Raw genomic sequence first — 21,610 nt, forward strand, 5'->3', positions numbered from 1 at the left:
AATCTGGTTGGTCTCTCCCTCATAAGAAAATGATCTTCACTGCCCAGTATTATTTTTGTTACATTCAGGAAAGCAAACTCATGAGATGTTCAAAAGGTGCCATAGCAGGTGGTCCAGATGTATATTTTCAGATGATTTGTTTGTTGTCTTCAAAGCTTTTTTAAGGTGCTTAAGCTTAAAGTAACCCTTCAAGTCATAAGTAATATTTAGAACATTTGACCAAACAACTTGGGCAAATTAGCTTCTGAAGAAGGGAGTAGTTTGCATCCCTATAAATTGACCTCATTGACTGTCATTATCATCCTGTTCCATAAAGAAAGATAAGGGGTATTCATAACTATCAAACTTCATACCGGAGTTCCTAAAAATAAGTATCTTGTTTGGTATGTTCTTCTAAGAGTGCCACTCTTATCTTTCAATTTAAGTTGATCTTTCTGATGTATTTTACACTTGCATATTTTACACTTTTTATGAAGTATTTGCTGTGACAATAATTAGACATATTTAGCTGGTGGACACACTATATCGGTCACACGAACAAGCTACAAATTATTCAACAACCTTTGTAGCAATGATAAGTAATATTTTGGAAGATCTGTTTCAGGAACTGCCATATCACCAAGGTTCAGATGAGATGAGGTTAAGTATCAGAGTCACATTATAAGCCATCACTTTTTTTTTCATAAAGATGGTTCATACAGAACCCAAGATATTTCTCCTTGTGTACAAAATCTGGCAAATAATGTCTATAAAGGGTCCGTGCTATACATATTATGTTACTATTATTAATTACTCTAATAATAGAAAGATGTACAGTAAGTACAAGCAACTCTACAAAATAATAATAGCAATTACACAGTTAATTTGCATTACTCAATAATTACCTATACACAGTAACATGAACACTGAAGTGTGACCAACAAATCTCTATAAATAGATAAATAGGCAATATGGAATATTTAAGTGATATATTTAGTAACATACGGGTCTAAAGATTCCTACGTTACATTTGACATTTAATGAACAGTGAATTAATATTGTCCACTTCATGAAATGTCATAGGGAAACATCATATTACCATATCCTTGGATGTAAAGGATCCAACATGAATGAAAATTAAATGTTAGTGTTTCATGACAACAATGTGCCTTAAACTACACTGCTGACTAAACTAGAGATGCATGCTAAATATATAAAGTTCCTAAGAAAGACACACAATTCTAAATAAATAGGAACAATAATCTGAATGCATAGGTAGATGAATAAATACATATGTGTTTTAAACACTTCAAATATTTTTCCTAAGCAAACGTATTAACCTTGTCATTCTCCTGTAGTACCCCTCTTTTATATCAGTGTCTAACAGCTTCATTTGTCAGATCTCAGACAACCATATAATATTCTGCCATTAGGCCACCTGAAGCCTCTGAGTCCAACCGAAACTGAACATGATACAAGCAAAAGACTTCCGTTTTCACTGACGCATTGGCAGGAAGGCACATGGTATTACGCTTTTATAGCAAACCCTCCTTATTTTTTTGGCTCTGACAAATAAAAACACTGTAGCAAAGGCAACAGCTTCCATGTGAGGACTTATCAACCTAATCTTTATTACAGTGGTAAGAAAAGCACGAGGGTGTAGTTACAGTCAGAGACATGCATGGCTGCCATGCCAGCTAAAAAGAGACCTGTTCCAGCGTGCTAATGGGCAGGGAAGGATGTCATAATGGAAGCTTGCAGGGGCTTGTGTTTATAATCAAGATATGGACAAATAGTGCCAATCAAAGTTATCCAGAGTGCATGAAATGACTTTAAAACAATGCTTGCATCTTGTCCACATACTGTATAATAGTTGTTTCTGGTTTTTGTTCAGTCAGTATGTTGGGGCATTTTTGGCAGCAGTGACTGTGTTTTTCATCACCATGGCGACGGTCATTGGGCCGACTCCACCAGGTACAGGAGTGATAAATCCAGCCTTCTCCTTCACTGCTGATTAGACAGAAAGAGAAAAAACAAAACAAACATCTATTGTCATGTCTTAAATAATACTAATACCTCTGCCTAAGCCAAGCATTACTTTGAGACAACTAAATAAATAAAACTCTAAAACTTGTTGCTAAGTGATATTTGGAGTGTGCATACTATAGCAATGGAACACATACAAAGCACAGAGCCTAGAATGTTTGTGTGTGTCCTTGGATACCACAAATAGTGTAATAAAATGAATGTGTCACTTACAACTACATATACACATTATATATATATATATATATACACATATATATATATATATATATATATATATATATATATATATATATATATATATATATATATATATATATACAGTGAGGAAAATAAGTATTTGAACACCCTGCTATTTTGCAAGTTCTCCCACTTGGAAATCATGGAGGGGTCTGAAATTGTCATCGTAGGTGCATGTCCACTGTGAGAGACATAATCTAAAAAGAAAAATCCAGAAATCACAATGTATGATTTTTTAACTATTTATTTGTATGATACAGCTGCAAATAAGTATTTGAACACCTGTCTATCAGCTAGAATTCTGACCCTCAAAGACCTGTTAGTCTGCCTTTAAAATGTCCACCTCCACTCCATTTATTATCCTAAATTAGATGCACCTGTTTGAGGTCATAAAGACACCTGTCCACCCCATACAATCAGTAAGAATCCAACTACTAACATGGCCAAGACCAAAGAGCTGTCCAAAGACACTAGAGACAAAATTGTACACCTCCACAAGGCTGGAAAGGGCTACGGGGAAATTGCCAAGCAGCTTGGTGAAAAAAGGTCCACTGTTGGAGCAATCATTAGAAAATGGAAGAAGCTAAACATGACTGTCAATTTCCCTCGGACTGGGGCTCCATGCAAGATCTCACCTCGTGGGGTCTCAATGATCCTAAGAAAGGTGAGAAATCAGCCCAGAACTACAGGGGAGGAGCTGGTCAATGACCTGAAAAGAGCTGGGACCACCGTTTCCAAGGTTACTGTTGGTAATACACTAAGACGTCATGGTTTGAAATCATGCATGGCACGGAAGGTTCCCCTGCTTAAACCAGCACATGTCAAGGCCCGTCTTAAGTTTGCCAATGACCATTTGGATGATCCAGAGGAGTCATGGGAGAAAGTCATGTGGTCAGATGAGACCAAAATAGAACTTTTTGGTCATAATTCCACTGAACGTGTTTGGAGGAAGAAGAATGATGAGTACCATCCCAAGAACACCATCCCTACTGTGAAGCATGGGGGTGGTAGCATCATGCTTTGGGGGTGTTTTTCTGCACATGGGACAGGGCGACTGCACTGTATTAAGGAGAGGATGACCGGGGCCATGTATTGCGAGATTTTGGGGAACAACCTCCTTCCCTCAGTTAGAGCATTGAAGATGGGTCGAGGCTGGGTCTTCCAACATGACAATGACCCAAAGCACACAGCCAGGATAACCAAGGAGTGGCTCTGTAAGAAGCATATCAAGGTTCTGGCGTGGCCTAGCCAGTCTCCAGACATAAACCCAATAGAGAATCTTTGGAGTGAGCTCAAACTCCGTGTTTCTCAGCGACAGCCCAGAAACCTGACTGATCTAGAGAAGATCTGTGTGGAGGAGTGGGCCAAAATCCCTCCTGCAGTGTGTGCAAACCTGGTGAAAAACTACAGGAAACGTTTGACCTCTGTAATTGCAAACAAAGGCTACTGTACCAAATATTAACATTGATTTTCTCAGGTGTTCAAATACTTATTTGCAGCTGTATCATACAAATAAATAGTTAAAAAATCATACATTGTGATTTCTGGATTTTTTTTTAGATTATGTCTCTCACAGTGGACATGCACCTACGATGACAATTTCAGACCCCTCCATGATTTCTAAGTGGGAGAACTTGCAAAATAGCAGGGTGTTCAAATACTTATTTTCCTCACTGTATATATATATATATATATATATATATATATATATATATCAGTGATGTGAAAAGTATTTGCACCATCTTGACGACTTCAGTTTTTGTATATTTCTCATACAAAATTGTTTCAAAAATTGAAACAAAATCTAACATAAAACAAATGCAACCTGAGCAGACACAAAATAGAGTTTTTGAATGATAATGTTATTTAAGGCAAAAAAGGATTCCAATAACAACTGGGCCTGTGTGAAAAGGTATTTGCCCCTTAGTTAATAAATCCCCAAACCTATGAAACTGAATTCATAATGGGATTCAGCTGAACTAGACATATTCAGGCAGCATGAAGTTGGCTAAAAGGTCTCACCCAGTAGCACACTATGCAAAGGTAAAAGGAAATTCCAGAAATTATGAAGAAAAAGGTGATTGAAATGCATCAGTCTGGGAAGGGTTACAAAGCTATTTCAAAGGCTCTGGGACTCCAAAGAACCACAGTGAGAGGCTGAGCCATTGTCTCCAAACTGAAGAAAACTTGGCACAGAATTGAACCTTCCCAGAAATGCTGATGTTCCAAAATTCCTCCAAGAGCACTGCGACACCTCATCCAGGGAGTCACAAAAAAGCCAAGGACAACATTCAAGGAACCACAGGCCTCTCTCGCATTAATAAAGGTCACTGTTCATGACTCCACTATCAGAAAGACACTGGCCAAAAATGCCATCCATGGAAGGGTGACTAGGCGAAAACCACTGCTAACCCAGAAGAACATTAAAGCTCATCTGAATTTTGCCAAAAACACAGCTTGATGATCCTCATATTTTTGGGAGAATGTTCATTGGACTGATGAGTCGAAAGTGGAACTGTTTTGAAGACAGGGGTCCCATTACATCTGGAGTAAATCAAACACAGAATTCCACAAAAAGAACATATACAGTTAAGCTTGGTGGTGGTAGTGTAATGTTGTGGGGATGCTTTGCTGCTTCAGGGCCAGGGCAACTTACAATAATTGAGGGAAACATGAATTCAGCTCTCTACCAGAAAATCCTTAAGGAGTCATCAGTCTGTGAGTTGAAGCTCAAGCACAACTGGATTGTGCAGCTAGACAATGATCCAAAGCATAGGAGTAAGTCCACCTCCGAATGTCTCAAAACAAGCAAAATTACAGTTGTGGAGTAGCCAAGTCAAAGTCCTGACTTGAGCCCGATTGAGATTCTGTGGCAGGACCTTAAACGGACAGTTCATGCTCGAAAACCCTCCAATGTGGCTGAACTAAAACAGTTCTGCAAAAAATAGTGGGCCAAAATTCCACCACAGCGTTGTGAAAACTGTTATTGGAAGAGTTTGGTTGCATTTGTTGCTGCTAAAAGCTGGCACAACCAGCTTTTAAGTTTAAGGGGGCAGCTCGTTTTTCACACGAGTGATACAGCTGTTGGATAACTTTTTTGCTTCTGGCCAAAAGTATTGACAGTGACATACGTTTTGTATTTTGCAAAGTTTGCTGCTTGAGTATTTGTAGATTATTTTTTCACGTTTCTATGGTATACTGGAAAACAATGATAAGCGTTTCATACGTTTTAAAGGCTTATATTGTCAAAAACATTCAATATATGCAAAGATTCAATATTTAGAGTGTTGACCCTTGTTTTTCATAACCTCTGCAATTCACTCTGGCATGCTGGATATCTGCTTCTGGGCCAAATTCTGACTGATGGCGATCCATTCTTGCCTTAATAGTGCTCGGAGTTGATCACAAATTGTGGGTTTCTGTTTGTCCAGTCGCCTTTTAAGGATTGACCACAAGTTCTCTATGGGATTAGTTGCCTGGCCACAGATCCAAAATTTAAATGTAATGATCTCCAAGCCACTTCATTATCACTCTTGCTTGTGACATGATGCTCCATCATGCCGGAAAATGCATAGATCATCACCAAATTGCTCCTGGATCGTTGGGAGAAGTTGCTCTTGCAGGATGTTTTGATACCATCCTTTATTCATGGCAGTGTTTTTGGGCAGAATTCACTCCCTTGGATGAAAAGCAACCCCACACATGGATGGTCTCAGGATGCTTCACTGTTCGCACGACACAGAACTCATGGTAGCATTCACCTTTTCTTCTCTGGACTATCAATTTTCAAGATGTCCCAAACAGTCGGAAGGGGGCTTCATCAGAGAAAATAACTTTGCACCAGTATTCTGCTGTCCAATCATTGTACTTCCTTCAGAATTTCAGTCTGTCCTTGATGTTTTTCTTGGAGAGAAGAGACTTCTTTGCTGACCTTCTTGACACTAGGCCATTGTCCAAATGGCTTCGCCTCACTGTGCGTGCAGATGCACTCACACAACCTGCTACCAATATTGAGCAAGCACTGCACTGGTGGCGACATGATTCCGTAGCTGACTCGTCAGGAGGAGACTTCATGGCACTTGCTGGACACACTGGGATGTCCTAAAGCCTTCTTCACTGCAGTTGAACCTCTCTCCTTGAAGTTCTTGATGATCCGGTAAATGGTTCTTTCATATATATATATGTGCATTTTGTGTTTACTCAGGTTGCCTTTGTTTTATATTATAGCTCGTTTGAAGATTTAAAACAATTTAGAAAGAAAAATACACAAAAATAGAAGAAACATACACTCATTGTTCACTTTATTAGGCACACATGTACACCTATATATTCATGTGATTATCTAACCAGCCAATCATGTGGCAGCTATGTAATGTATAAAATCATGCAGATCCAGGTCAGCAGCTTCAGTTTATGTTCACATGAACATTTAGAACGGTGAAAAAATTGTATCTCAGCGATTTTGACCGTGGCATGATTGTTGGTGCAAGACGGGTTAGTTTGAGTATTTCTATAACTGCTGATCTCCTGGGATTTTCACGCACAACAGTCTCTAGAGTGTATGGAGAATGGTGTGAAAAACAAAAAAGATCCAGCGAGCGGCAGTTCTATGGGCGAAAACGGCTTGTTAATGACAGAGGTCAGAGGAGAATGGCCAGACTCGTCCAAACTGACAGGAATTTGACAGTAACCCAAATAACCACACATTATAACAGTTCTATGCAGAAAATAATTTCTGAACATATAACACGTCGAACACTGTGGCGGATTGGCTACAGCAGCAGAAGACCCCTCTGGGTACCACTACTGTCAGCTAAGAACAGAAAAGAAGGCTGTGAAAAAAATCTGCATTGTTTATAAAATTCACAAAAATTTTACTTTTAATTGAAGTAGAACAATAGAAAGAGGGGAAATATCTCATTATTAAATAAATACAATTTCTCCAAAACACATTGTCCATAATTATTGGCACCCCAAGAAATGTTTATGCGTAAAATATATCTGAATTATATTCCCATTCATAATTTTATATTTTTTTAGTGCACCTGGGTGACTTCCATGACTTCCTGTTTCACAGGGGTATAAATATGAGGTAACACACAGGCCAAATTCCCTCAATTATCAATCACAGTGAGTTACACTAAAGAAAATTTCTGATGTGTGGCCAAACGTTGTTGAGCTTCACAAAATGGGAAGTGAATATAAGAAAAAATTAAAAATGCCCATTTCCAACATCAGTGCAATAAATAACATGTTCCAATCAACTGGAGATCTTAAGAATCGGCCTGGAAAAGGACATGTGTCTATATTGTATCCACGCACAGTGAGGAGGATGGTTCAAGTGGCCAAAGAATCTCCAAGGATCACAGTTGGAGAACTGCAGAAATGAGTTGGGTCTTTGGGTCAGAAAGTCTCAAATAAATAAATATCAGACATCATCTACATCACCACAAGTTGTTGGGAGGGTTTCAAGAAAAAAAGCCTCTGCTCTCATCCAACAACAAACTCAAGTGTCTTCAGTTTGCCAAACACTACTGGAACTTCAAATGTGACTGTGTTATATGGTCAGATGAAACAAAACAAAAAAAGAGCTTTTTGTCAGCAAACATCAGAGATGGGTTTTGTTGCTCACAGAGATGAAGTACCGCCCAATGCCCATGGTTAAATGTGGTGCTGGATCTTTAATGTTGTGGGGCTGTTTTCTGCAGGAGGTCTGGACATCTTGTTCGGATACATGGCATCACAATCTTTATCAAATACCAATATATAAAAAATCAAAACCTGACTGCCTCAGCCAGAAAGCTTACAATGGGCTCTTGTTGGATCTTCCAGCAGGACAATGATCCAAAACAAACATCAAAACATCACAAAAATGGTTAACTGACCACAAAATCAAGGTTCTGCCATGGACATCCCAGTCCCCTGACCTGAACCCCATAGAAAACCTGTGGGGTGAACTGAAGAGGAGAGTCCACCAACATGGACCTCTGAATTTGAAGGATCTGTAGAGATTATATGTGGAGGAATGGTCTCAGATCCCTTACCAGGTGTTCTCCAACCTCATTGGGAATAATTTTGTTTCTAAACAAAATCCAAAATAAATCAAAACTGTGCCACCTTTTGCCTAGAATTTGCAGATATGAACTCTTGACATTTTCTCAACCAACTTCTTGAGGAATCACAATGGGATGCTTTTTAAACAGTATTGAAGGAGATCCCATCTATGTTGGGCACTTATTAGCTTCTTTTCTTAATTATTCGGTCCAAGTCGTCCATTTCCAAAACTTTTTTTTATTTTTATTAAATTTTAGATTTATAATTAAATAAATTAATATGGTGGCACAATTATATTTTTGTCTACAAAACTAATTTCAAACATTTAACCATACACCTTCAGATCAAAAGATTTTTAAGATCATGAGAAACATTTCAGTCAAAGTGTTTCAAAACTTTTGACTGGTAGTGTGTGTGTGTGTACATATAGTTTAGGGCTGTAAATCGATCAAATTTAATCAAATTAATTACATGGTATCCCGATTAATTAATCGATTAAATAATTATACAGTTATCTTTAAATATCATACATTATATATATATATATATATATATATATATATATATATATATATATATATATATATATAATAAAACATATTCAGATAATTAAAATGCATTACATTCTTGTGGCAGAAGAGTTAACCATTGATAAGACAATTCAAAAAGCGGCTTTAGAATACAATGTATTGTTTACTACCATATTATTGAACATAATTTATTATTATTAAATAACGCGTTATTTTTAATAAAATTAATCGCACTTAACGCGTTAAATCGACAGCCCTAATATAGATATACAACAGTTATATGTATCGAATCTGATTGGACAAGAGACGTTCCATGAGCACTGATGGTTTGACACCATCAGCACTCCGACGCTTCACTGTGTGTGTTTCACTCTGCTTGTGTTCGTGACATTCTAAACTAAAGTGTATGAGCAGTGCAGATCTGTTAAGAGCTATTATTTGTCTTTTTTTTTACATTACATATGTAAGCCAGCAGGTGGTGGCAAAGATCAATTTTGTGTGTAATATGAGCCAGTTAGGTGACGTGAAATGGATCTACATCAGCCATTTACATACAACAGCTCTTTGTGATCACTTGCTACACTACACTACTAAAGCTATGAAATAGCTTTAAAAGGCTTTAAATGAACAACTTCAGCATTACAGCTCATAACAGCTGATTAGGAAATAGGGAGATACACCCCGGCTGATCTTCAGAAAGCTGACACAATCTCTGCTTGGGTGTGGCAACAGGAGATTGCACATGCTCTCACACTCACACGCACGCACGCACACATCCATCTTTGTTTATCCAATAACTTGTTAGAAACAGCACAAAGCGTGATACTATTTCTGAAGTGACATTTTTTAATTACTAACGGAGGTTTGGACGCATCATTTGGTTTGAACCAGCAACGGCAGATTCTAATACGTCGTGTGAGAAAGTAGTTCCATGCACAAATGCATTTTTTATGACTGTACTAAATTTTTCCTCATTTTTTAAAAATGTACTTGTTCATTGAACTTTTGTATATAAGCAATATCACACTCGCAATCATGCTATATGGCCCTAAATCATTACTAATGTGATTACCTAATATGGCCGAATCACAGCAGTGCTGATGTAGGGCCATATCGCACTCTTGCTCATGTGATATTGCTTATATATATATATATATATATATAAAATTATTATTTTTTCTTTCATCTGTTCTTTAAAATCAAATAAGGTGTGTCTCTTCAGAGTGTATCTTTGTGTCTAACAGAATTCCTCGTCACGTGTCACTCGACCGCCACAGTGGCGGGTAGATGAGCAAAATTAGCCACTGCGCATGAAATATCCATATTTGGCAGATGGCACATTCCCTGGATGTTATATCATATAAATTTGTCAACTTCTCAGCTCCATGGTTTTGTCATTTTCTCATATCATCATCTGTTAATGACTGTCGAAATCAGCATCAAGACATATGTCAGATATCGTTGATATCCGATTTCATCATCATATCGTCTAGCCCTACTATCACACACAAAAATACTGTTCAATTTAAAACCAAATGTACAGGCACTTCATACATCAACTGATGAATGAAATCGTTCAAATATCAGAAATTTGTGTCCAAAATAACACAAATAATACTACTCTACCAGTCAAAAGCTTGGACACACCTACTAATTCTTCATTATTTTTATTTTTTCCATTTTAGAATGAGTCACTAAACTATGAAATATCTGTAGTAGGGCTGAAACAATTAATCAACGTTATTGACAACGAAAAAATTGTCAACAAAAATTTTAGTTGTCAAATTGTTGTTTGATCTCATTTAACGTAACATGAGATCATACAAAACTCTAATGATGCAGCAATGCAGCTTGCGCCTGACTGAGGAGGGTGAGAAAACACATGTCCAGATGTACTCTAACCTTTCCAAACAGCTTCAGGTGATGTAGACTGATGCGGCTGATGCACGCTCTGTTCGCGGGGACGCTTGTCCCTCCAGCCCGCACTTGCTGCAGCTAGATTATAATGTATTGGCTCGCGACTTATTGAATCATAAAATATGTCACTGTGCATTTCTTATCGTGAAGAAAATTGGCAATACGCAGCTTTATTAATAAGAGAGAGTTTGTTTTTTTGTGAGTTAAAGATGGATTGAATTGAACAGAAAGGCGATAGAGGAAGTCTTCGCCCCTTATACACTGCAACAAAATATGTTTAGAATTTGTTTTTGTTTTGGCTTGTTTTCCAATAGAAATATCTTAAGTCCTTTAAAACTATGTACATTTACTTTAGGAACTATACTGCAGAAGAAGAAAAAATTCTGAGAATGTTGAATATAATATCTAAAAATCCTTGAAAAAAGATGCATTCACATGAGAAGCAGCATATAAGATATTTAGACTTGCTTTTAGAGAATAAATCTTGAATAGATTGTATATTTTGTCTTTACTGCACTTGCAGAAAAAAATACACATATATACAAAATACACTTATATTTAAGATAAATCGTCTTAAAGCAAGTCTAAATATCTTATATGTTGCTTCTCAAGTAAATTTATCTTGTTTTAAGGATTTGTAGACATTTTAAAATGGAAAATAAGGAAAAAACACTTGATAACAATAGTTTCTTTTTTGCAGTGAATTTCTTTACTGAATTAAACTCAATAAAAAGTATTTTTTTCCCTTTAATTCAGTGATTGTCATTTAGAGGTATTTTTAAAAGATGATTTTGTCCTCTTTATTGTTAGTAAGCACATTTAATACAACCTTTTAAGCCGGGGCACAAGCGGAGTAATCGCTAAGAGCTAATGATTAATCGTTGCAATAATCGCCGAATAATCGTTCTATTACTTGTTAGAATAGTCGATTATCAAAATAATCGTTAGTTATAGCCCAAGTGTAAATGTATAAATGTAGTGAACAAACCAAGTTAAATAAATCTTAACTAAATACCCTAAATAAGTAAAAACGTTTAATAAACTAGGTTTTGACTGGTAGTGTATAACTGATGTGCTGTTTGCAACAACAACAAAAAAATATAATAATAACCTGATAAATGATTGTGATGGTGTACAAAAATGATTTGCTCTGAAAAAAATCCCCAAAATTACATCAATATGGTTCTAAAGTAAGTGCTATAACAACATTTTAGAGCATACATGGGTTCTATTATATGTAATTTACCTTCAAAATCCACATCTCCGACAAGACGAATTTTACCAGTGTAGGAGTCCTGGATACGGTTGATGCCAACATCAATAACTGCAGCTCCCTCTTTTACCATATCTGCCGTTATTAAGTGAGGTACACCTGTTTTCAGAAAATATATATTTTCTTATCAACACAATATTTTCTTTATCTTAGCAAAACATTTTAAGAAACTGTATCAAACCATGAAATTATATTTGTAATAGAATTAGTAATAAATTATACAAATTAAAAACTCATCTATCCAAAAACGGTTGAACCAATAGTGCCAAATCTGACTTGATTTAAAAACCATTACTGGGAGAATTCATTTATAATAATCCTAGGGTGTGTGCTAATAACTGATTTTCTGGCTTCATAAAATTTCTGAGGCATGTTCTAACTAGCAGTCAAATTTGAGACTCCAATCTTTGAGGCTCTGCCTTCTTAAGGTTTCCATCTCAGCTAGTCGCTAATTGTAGTTTCTCTCAGCAAACATCCCTGCAAGATCTGTCCTTTGAATCATATATTCAGTCCTTGTCAGAACAAGCCAGGCCAGGAAAAACAAGCAAAATTCTATGTAAAGCTTCTGGTATAATAATGTTCCAAAGATCAAACATACCAATAAACTCAAACATCCCATTCACAAAGTATGGTGAATCATTATCACAACTGTACTGATTTCAAATCAAAAAATGTAAAAAAGGATAAACGTACAGTCAGCTAATCATAATCACAAAACAAACCAGCGCATCTAGCTCAGCTATTCAGCAAATCAGTTGCTAGGGAAAACAATTACTAATTTACTAAATTAGATTTAGCTGTCAATATACAAATATTTTAGACCAAAAAATGCCACGATTGACCAACTAATAGAGCCGTGTGATAAGATGAAAAAACAAAACTGACTAAAAATACAAAAAGCCTGACCTGCAGCTGCAATCACTATGTCAGCCAGACTGGCGAGCTCCTTCAGTCGTAGTAGAGGAGTGCACCTATGAGCGATGATAACTGTGGCATCACCTAGAAGATATCAAACTCATCAGTCAGATATATTGGTTTGTTCATCCCTGCATGTTATAGGTATTATGTTCATATTAACAGTTATTTGTGAATATTATATAACTATGAAATAAAATCTGTAATTTTTAAATTCTTGTCTTATTTATGTCAAAGTTGTAAAATGCATGTACATCAATTAAGTAATTAATTAATCAATATCACATAAGCAATAGTGCTGTAAATATCAGTATGGTTGTGGCTCGGAAATTGGCCACAGATAATCACAGCCGAGCTAATATTCACTACAACAGCCTCACAGCAAAATGAGTTGCTTTTCTACAGGTCTTTAAACAAAAAGTTAATACCAAGTAGCTAAATTTTTTTACAAAATATGACCAGCTAATTTGTCTATTTTTCTACAGCCAACAAAAATTGTCCAATAGGCTTCAAACACATTCAAGAGAATACACAGACTATTTAACCCTTAAATGCATGGCCGTTTTGTCAGATATTATTACATACCTAAGGTCTTTAGTGACCCGCCACTAACATCTATCACAAATGGTTCTAAAAAAATGCCCAGATAGTGTAAAATGTTCTAAATATTTTTAAAATAATTAGAAAACACTCTAAACAATTAGAGTATATTCTGTTATATTTGGTGTTTTATTTTTGATTTATCAAAGAGGTGATGCAACAAATGATAGAAAGGGATTCATTACTTCCACACTGAAACTTCATGAGATGCAACTGGCTGTCAAACGCATACTTAACATACACTTAGTGAATAACATTTATTATCTCATTACAATGTCACCTCTCAAGGGGTGGGATATATTAGGCAGCAAGTGAACAGTCATTTCTTGAATTTCATGTGTTGGAAGCAGGAAAATTGGACAAGCATAAGGATCCAAGTGACAAGGGCCAAATTGTGATGGCAAGACAACTGGGTCAGAGCATCTCCAAAACAGCAAATCTTGTGGGGTGTTCCCAGTAGGCAGTGGTTAGTACCTACATTAACATCCACATGAACGCCAGGACCCAAGGTTTCCCAGCAGAACATTTCCCAGAGTGTCACACTGCCTCCAATGGCTTGCCTTCTTCCCATATTGTATCCTGCTGCCATGTCTTCCCCATTGTAGGCGCTTTTGGCAGTGTGGTAAAAAGGAAGTGGTCCAAGGAAGGACAACTGGTGAACCTACAATGGGCACGTGAGTGTCAGGAATGGGCCATGGCACAATGGAAGAAGGTGGTCTGATGAATCACATTTTCTTTTAGATCATGTGGATGGCTGGGTGCGTGTGTGTCATTTATCTGGGGAAGACATGGCAGCAGGATGCACTGTAGGAAGAAAGCAAGCAAGTGGATGCAGTGTGATGCTCTGGGAAATGTTCTGCTGGGAAACCTTGGATCCTGGCATTCATGTGGATGTTACTTTGACACGTACCATCTACCTAAAGATTGTTGCAGACCACATACACCCCTTCATGGCAATGGTATTCCCTGATGGCAATGGTCTCTTTCAGCAGAATAATGCACCCTGCATTATAGAATAATGCACCCTGCATTATAAGAGAGAAATAAAATAAAAAAATAAAAATAAAAAAAATAAAAAAATCACAATCTTGCTTGAGTAAATTGCATAAAAACTTAAAATGGAGACAGAGCCAAACAAAAGAAAAACAGTTTCAGTGTGAAATAATGCACCTTACATCTATCGGGTCACTAAAGACCCTAGACTCTTTTGGTAATTAAACAATCAAAAAAAAATAAATAAATAAATATATATATATATAATAGTGCCACGGGCATTGTTATCCATTACAAAAAATGGGATGCACACGGCTGTGCGAATTGGGGTCTACACTCTAAGAAGAAAAGGTTAAAAAAAAATGTACCTTTTGAGGTTCCTGGAGATTGCAACTGTGGAATATATATATATATATATATACACTCACCTAAAGGATTATAAGGAACACCTGTTCAATTTCTCATTAATGCAATTATCTAATCAACCAATCACATGGCAGTTGCTTCAATGCATTTAGGGGTGTGGTCCTGGTCAAGACAATCTCCTGAACTCCAAACTGAATGTCAGAATGGGAAAGAAAGGTGATTTAAGCTATTTTGAGCGTGGCATGGTTGTTGGTGCCAGACGGGCCGGTCTGAGTATTTCACAATCTGCTCAGTTACTGGGATTTTCACGCACAACCATTTCTAGGGATTACAAAGAATGGTGTGAAAAGGGAAAAACATCCAGTATGCGGCAGTCCTGTGGGCGAAAATGGCTTGTTGATGCTAGAGGTCAGAGGAGAATGGGCCGACTGATTCAAGCTGATAGAAGAGCAACTTTGACTGAAATAACCACTCGTTACAACCGAGGTATGCAGCAAAGCATTTGTGAAGCCACAACACGCACAACCTTGAGGCGGATGGGCTACAACAGAAGAAGATCCCACCGGGTACCACTCATCTCCACTACGAATATTAAAAAGAGGCTACAATTTGCAAGAGCTCACCAAAATTGGACAGTTGAAGACTGGAAAAATGTTGTCTGGTCTGATGAGTCTCGATTTCTGTTGAGACATTCAGATGATAGAGTCAGAATTTGGCGTAAACAGAATGAGAACATGGATCCATCATGCCTTGTTACCACTGTGCAGGCTGGTGGTGGTGGTGTAATGGTGTGGGGGATGTTTTCTTGGCACACTTTAGGCCCCTTAGTGCCAATTGGGCATCGTTTAAATGCCACGGCCTACCTGAGCATTGTTTCTGACCATGTCCATCCCTTTATGGCCACCATGTACCCATCCTCTGATGGCTACTTCCATGGATAATGCACCATGTCACAAAGCTCGAATCATTTCAAATTGGTTTCTTGAACATGACAATGAGTTCACTGTACTAAAATGGCCCCCACAGTCACCAGATCTCAACCCAATAGAGCATCTTTGGGATGTGGTGGAACGGGAGCTTCGTGCCCTGGATGTGCATCCCACAAATCTCCATCAACTGCAAGATGCTATCCTATCAATATGGGCCAACATTTCTAAAGAATGCTTTCAGCACCTTGTTTAATCAATGCCACGTAGAATTAAGGCAGTTCTGAAGGCGAAAGGGGTCAAACACAGTATTAGTATGGTGTTCCTAATAATCCTTTAGGTGAGTGTATATATATATATATATATATATATATATATATATATATATATATATATAGTTAGATGATTCATAAGAGAAAGGTTTAGGAATACTAAAGAAGTGGGGCCATAACTTAAAAAAAGGGATGACGTAAAGTAGGTGGAATGATGTCCCGGGTCACTAAAGACCCAAGGTTTGCATGTAAGTTTTAAAAGGATAGTTCAACCAAAAAGGAAAATTATTTTATTTACTCACCCTCATGTTGTTCCAAATATGAAAAGATATTTTATGCAGAATGTTATCTTTGTCGCCATTGACTTTCATTGCATTTATGTCCCACACAATGAAAGATGATGGTGACTGAGTCCAACATTCTGCATAACATCTTATGTGTTTTACAGAAGGATGCAAGTCATATGGGTTCGGAACAACATGAAGGTGAGTAAAATAATTGTTGGTTTTAAATGAATTATCCCTTTAATGTGTGAAGATACCAGAAACTTCTTGCCACTTTAAAAGCTCCCACAGGCTTTTCTCTGAAGTAGTATGGGCTTCCTTAAAGCTGCATCATCTTTGCATGGCTCATGCCACAAAAATTATCTAAAAAAAAACGTTAAATGCTGTGCGGTTTTCGGATAACGAGCAAATAAGGAAATTCTTAACTAGAAATTCCTGGAATGACTAACAGTACTTTATAAAATACCAAAGCTATAATCTTTGGCTAATAACAGGCTAAATTCTGTGGAATTCACATCTCAACTCTAACAAGCTTTGTATGTTTGCGGATGTCGTAACTAGAGCAACTACAATAATGTGGTTAATAATTGTGTTGTAATAACTATCACTGTCACAGGACTATGTTATTAGACCTATCTTGCAGATGTTTTTTTTTTACAGGAAGGTAAACCCTAGAGTTTGTTTTATTAACCGCAAGATTGTGAGTCACACAGAAAAAAGATGAAAGGTTTTGAAGGACTGATCCATAACTGCTTCTCACATTGCGCAAGGAATTTTCTACGTGTTAGAGCACAAACCACTATAAAAGTGAATGGTTTCACAACTCAAATCAGGTATGTCTTGCATTTGCACCTGTTGTAATTGCCAAATTCTTGTCCCAACCTCATTTTAATCTTTGACATCTCAATTTATCTCTCCCCTTCCTCCTGTGACATGCAAGTAAAGAGAAACAGAAAAAGGAGAAGCATCCGTTCACTCTTTTCCTTTATTATGAAAATCATTACAAGAATTTTAAGAATCATACATAATGTCAATACTCTAACACTTTACAATAAGGTTCGCTTCGTTAACATTAGTTAATGCATTAGGTATCATGAACAAACAATTTTCAATATATTTCCTACAGCATTTATTAATCTTAGTTAATAAAAATACAATTGTTCAATCTTAGTTAATGTTAGATCATAGTGCGTTAACATACTAATACAATTTTTGATTTAAAAAATGTATCAGTATGTGTTTTAATTAACATTAACTAAGATTAATAAATGCTTAGTAAGTATTGTTTATTGTTAGTTCATGTTAACTAAAGTTGTTAACTAATGTTAGCAAATGGAACTTTATTGTAAAGTGTTACCGTAAATAGAAACTGTGATGCAAAACGAATGTGATGATGCATTATCAAATATTTTGCAACGGGTATATTTATGGTTTTCCCCAAATGCAAAAATATATTTCCTGAAATGTACAAGAGATGTTTTAAACTTATTTATACAAAACCACAAACAGGGTTTCTCAGAATTTTTTAAACCAAGGACTACAACCGCAAACTGTTGCCAACTTTCGAGATAAAATGAACCACTCTGTTGAAACATATTTTTGTTCAATCTCATTCAAACTTTGCTTTTAGGTGGCAAACTACAAGCAATAGAACTGTAACATTTCAATATATATTTGTGTGTGTGTACTATATAAAGCTATGCAAAATAAAAATACATAAATGCAAAAAAAAATTGAAAATGCAGTATATAAAAAAAAAAAAATCACATTTATTCTGCCTCTAAATCTTGTCTCATGTAATCTCATTTGCATTACAAGCAGTGTTAGCTCTGGTTAGGCAGAAGAGGGCACTAGACCCTGAAATACCTTTTGTTCCTTATGCAATACCGCACTGTATCTTCCACTTTTGCTTCAGTGTTCACACAGTGAGAAGTTAGTGTTAACTAACTTGTTTTCATGTTGCAATTACAATGTGAGCTGTGTATTGAATGCTAGTCTTTTCTTCACAAGCACAAAGAGCAAATTATTGGATTATGTTTAAAGTTTCACCATACCTCCTTTTGGAGGTATGGTGAAAACAAAGAGTTTTGGCACAGTCTACATGAACACATTGTTTGAAAATAGAGATATAACTGCTTAAAGTATTTTGGTACAGCCAAAGACAATGCATTCTAGTCATATTTGATAGAAATGTAGATAAAGTAACCTTTTTATGATTATTTTTAAATGTGTATATTCATTTAAAATCATTTTGTAAAAATGTTAATGTTAAAATTAACCACAATAAAAATGGTACAGAGAAGATCATTGCAGGTTATAGATTAAAATACAATTTCCATTATAAAAAAATTTGACTACTTGCATCAACAGTAGTTACACCCAGGGTTCATTCAGTGAATCTGTGATGTGCAATGATCTCACTCCCCCTCAACAAGCAAGGTGACTGAGCTGTAGATTTATTAATCCAAATTCTGAAAATGTGCCTTTTGAAATCATCCTTGTATTTACAGAACGATCTGTTAGCAGTAACTATTTGTACATCCAAATCAAACATTGTTGAAAAATAACAATGCTTTAGTAGACCAATCAATCATTATTTAGGTAATCATGCCCTATGTTGTCTGCCCCATGTTGTTGAGGTTAACTCAGGGCTTTAGCTTTTCTGGCACAATTGCTAAAATAAAAGCCTTGCTTTTAGGTGGGATTGTGACGTTTTCAAGCTACAGAAAAAAGCAAATCCTTGTTGTTTTTGAGAAATGTACTATTTGGTGTAACGTATCAAATTTGAAAGTTAATTTGTCTTTTTAATAAGGCATTGATCATGGAGCCATGTTAACATTAGGTTAAGTGGTTCAGTGGATTTATTCTCCTTAAGGTCCCGGTATTCATACGAAATCGAAGAAAGAATGGGATTGATGTAAATGAGAACAAAATCTGTCCAAAAAGAAGGTGATTTTGAGTTCGTTTCAGGGTGCATATCAGCTCGCCAGGGCAAACTTTTTTTTTTCTTCCTCCCCAATTTGGAATGCCCAATTCCCAATGCGATCTAAGTCCTCGTGGTGGCGTAGTGACTCGCCTAAATCCGGGTGGTGGAGGACGAATCTCAGTTGCCTCCGCGTCCGACACCTTCCATCTGTGCATCTTATCACGTGGCTTGTGCGCATTACCACGAAAAACTAGCGCGTGTGGAGGCTTCACGCTATTCTCCACAGCATCCATGCACAACTCACCACGTGCCCCACTGACAGCAAGAACCACATTATAGCGACCACAAGGAGTCCACCACGTGTGACTCTACCCTCCCTGGCAACCGGGCCAATTTGGTTGCTTAGGAGACCTGGCTGGAGTCACTCAGCACGCCATTAATTTGAACTCACGACACCAGGGGTGGTAGTCAGCGCCAATACTCGCTGAGCTACCCAGGCCCCCACAAGGGCAAACTTTTAAGAAAACTTCTGACCAGCTGCTAAACACCTTCATACAGCCACTGGTCCACATCATCGGTAGGTGTGAACTTGAGCTCCACCTACTTGAAGCTGTCAGCTAATTCTGTTTACATTCTTCAGTCAGTCAAAATCAGTCAACATGAGCATGAGCGTGTAGAGTTATAAGTGAGCTGGTGCAAATTTACCTACTTCTGTATGATCATTCACATAGGGAGTATTTGAATAGATTTGATGTCTTTTTGTGGACTCATTAAACAAGTCTCCAAAAGACATCAAATCTATTCAAATACTCTCAAGTGCCCATTCACTCACGTGCCATCTGCAGTGAAAGCTATTCACACACCTGCCGAAAGATATGACTCTCTTATCATCACTCTTTTGTCTGTTTTTACCCCCATTAACACTCTTTTATACACCCACTTTGCAGTAGTATCATCATAAATTACAATAACAGAGTGTAATCGGAACATATTGTGGCTGTGTATAACGTGTTGTTAGCTCAATAGCTCCATGAATTCATGAACTCTTGGTATGGTTATTTTAGCTTCTAAGCTCCATCGGTACGGATATTCCAATTTAATTCCGACTCACAAGCTCTCAATTTGATTCCGATTCGATATTGATTCATTTGGGAATATTTCAGTTAGATTTAAATATTTTAGTTACAAGGAAATCAAAATAATGACATGACTTTATTTTGTGTCTCTACTGGCAACTACAAACAAAAGGTAATTACATGAATCGATAGCAATCAAAAAGACATTAAATGTATCTCACCTCCTGGCCGTTCATGATTTCTATCCGAATGTAGCAGCATTGCAATCGGCATTCCTACATTCTTGGAACGTCCAACAACAAGCACATTCTTTCCAACTGTATCGATGCCTGAACAAAAAAAATTAAGACAAATAAATGGATTCATATACTGACTCACACATTGAGCCAGGAGACAACGCCTTTAGCAAAACAAATATATAAAAATCTGAGCTAAATAACACAAATGCCTCTGAATTTTGCACAGCATGGAAAAATCATCAAAACATGGATACAATTGCAGAACAGTGCTTTTCAACATGTAAAGTCTTGCTGTGGGCAATATATAAACTGCCATAAGATACTGTTGCTACTCCTGTTCCGAGTCTATATGATATTCTAGCTAAACAATGTAATCATAGCCAACCAAATCAAATCTCTGTTTGGGATGCAATAGGAGAGGTATGAGAAACTGAGAGTATTGACATCTTGAAAACATTGTAAGAAAACTTTGATCTCAATTCTCTGAAAGCTTTGTCACAAACCCGTTCTTCGGATGATTTCCCACACCGCCGCTGCTGTGGCCGGCACCATGCATCTCTGATCCAAGCAGAGTTTCCCAATGTTAACTATGTGAAATCCATCAACATCTTTTTCTGGGGCGACAGCATTGCATACAGCTCTCTCACTGATGTGCTCTGAGTAAGATAGATACATTCTTTCAGTATGTGAATTCATCACTATTGCAAACATGAAACTATAGCTACCTGAATCAGATATACACAGTATGCTTTTCTTCCACCTAAAGAAAGTAAGTTACATAACACAGCATTTTCAAGTCATAATTAGCTTTGGCTTGTTTCATTAAATACTGTGAAGAATGAAGATCCTATAATGCTGTATGCAAATAAAACAAAGCACAGACTCAATTCAAACTTGCCACTGCAACACATGCAATAGCGACAACATTTGAGGAGAACACTGAATGAGACTAATTTAGGGGATTCACACATACA

General features: G+C 36.9%; 1 protein-coding gene across 2 annotated transcripts in view; it reads right to left on the reverse strand.

Annotated features, from left to right (window-relative positions):
* Window positions 1-316: 316 nt before the first annotated feature.
* The window catches only part of mthfd2l (methylenetetrahydrofolate dehydrogenase (NADP+ dependent) 2 like), a 28,572-nt gene continuing 7,278 nt past the window's right edge, over window positions 317-21,610 (reverse strand). The window contains exons 4-8 of one of the 2 annotated variants that reach the window (XM_052107943.1): window positions 21,140-21,292; window positions 20,619-20,726; window positions 12,946-13,038; window positions 12,013-12,138; window positions 317-1,986 (exon numbers count right to left, since the gene is read on the reverse strand). In XM_052107943.1, the coding sequence (XP_051963903.1) occupies window positions 1,874-1,986; window positions 12,013-12,138; window positions 12,946-13,038; window positions 20,619-20,726; window positions 21,140-21,292 (593 nt within the window). In that variant the 3' untranslated portion in view covers window positions 317-1,873. Of the gene's footprint in view, window positions 1,990-12,012; window positions 12,139-12,945; window positions 13,039-20,618; window positions 20,727-21,139; window positions 21,293-21,610 lie in introns of both variants that reach the window. The other variant, XM_052107942.1, reaches the window with a different exon arrangement.

The sequence above is a fragment of the Xyrauchen texanus genome, chromosome 37 (assembly GCF_025860055.1).
Source record: "Xyrauchen texanus isolate HMW12.3.18 chromosome 37, RBS_HiC_50CHRs, whole genome shotgun sequence".
Taxonomy (NCBI): domain Eukaryota; kingdom Metazoa; phylum Chordata; class Actinopteri; order Cypriniformes; family Catostomidae; genus Xyrauchen; species Xyrauchen texanus.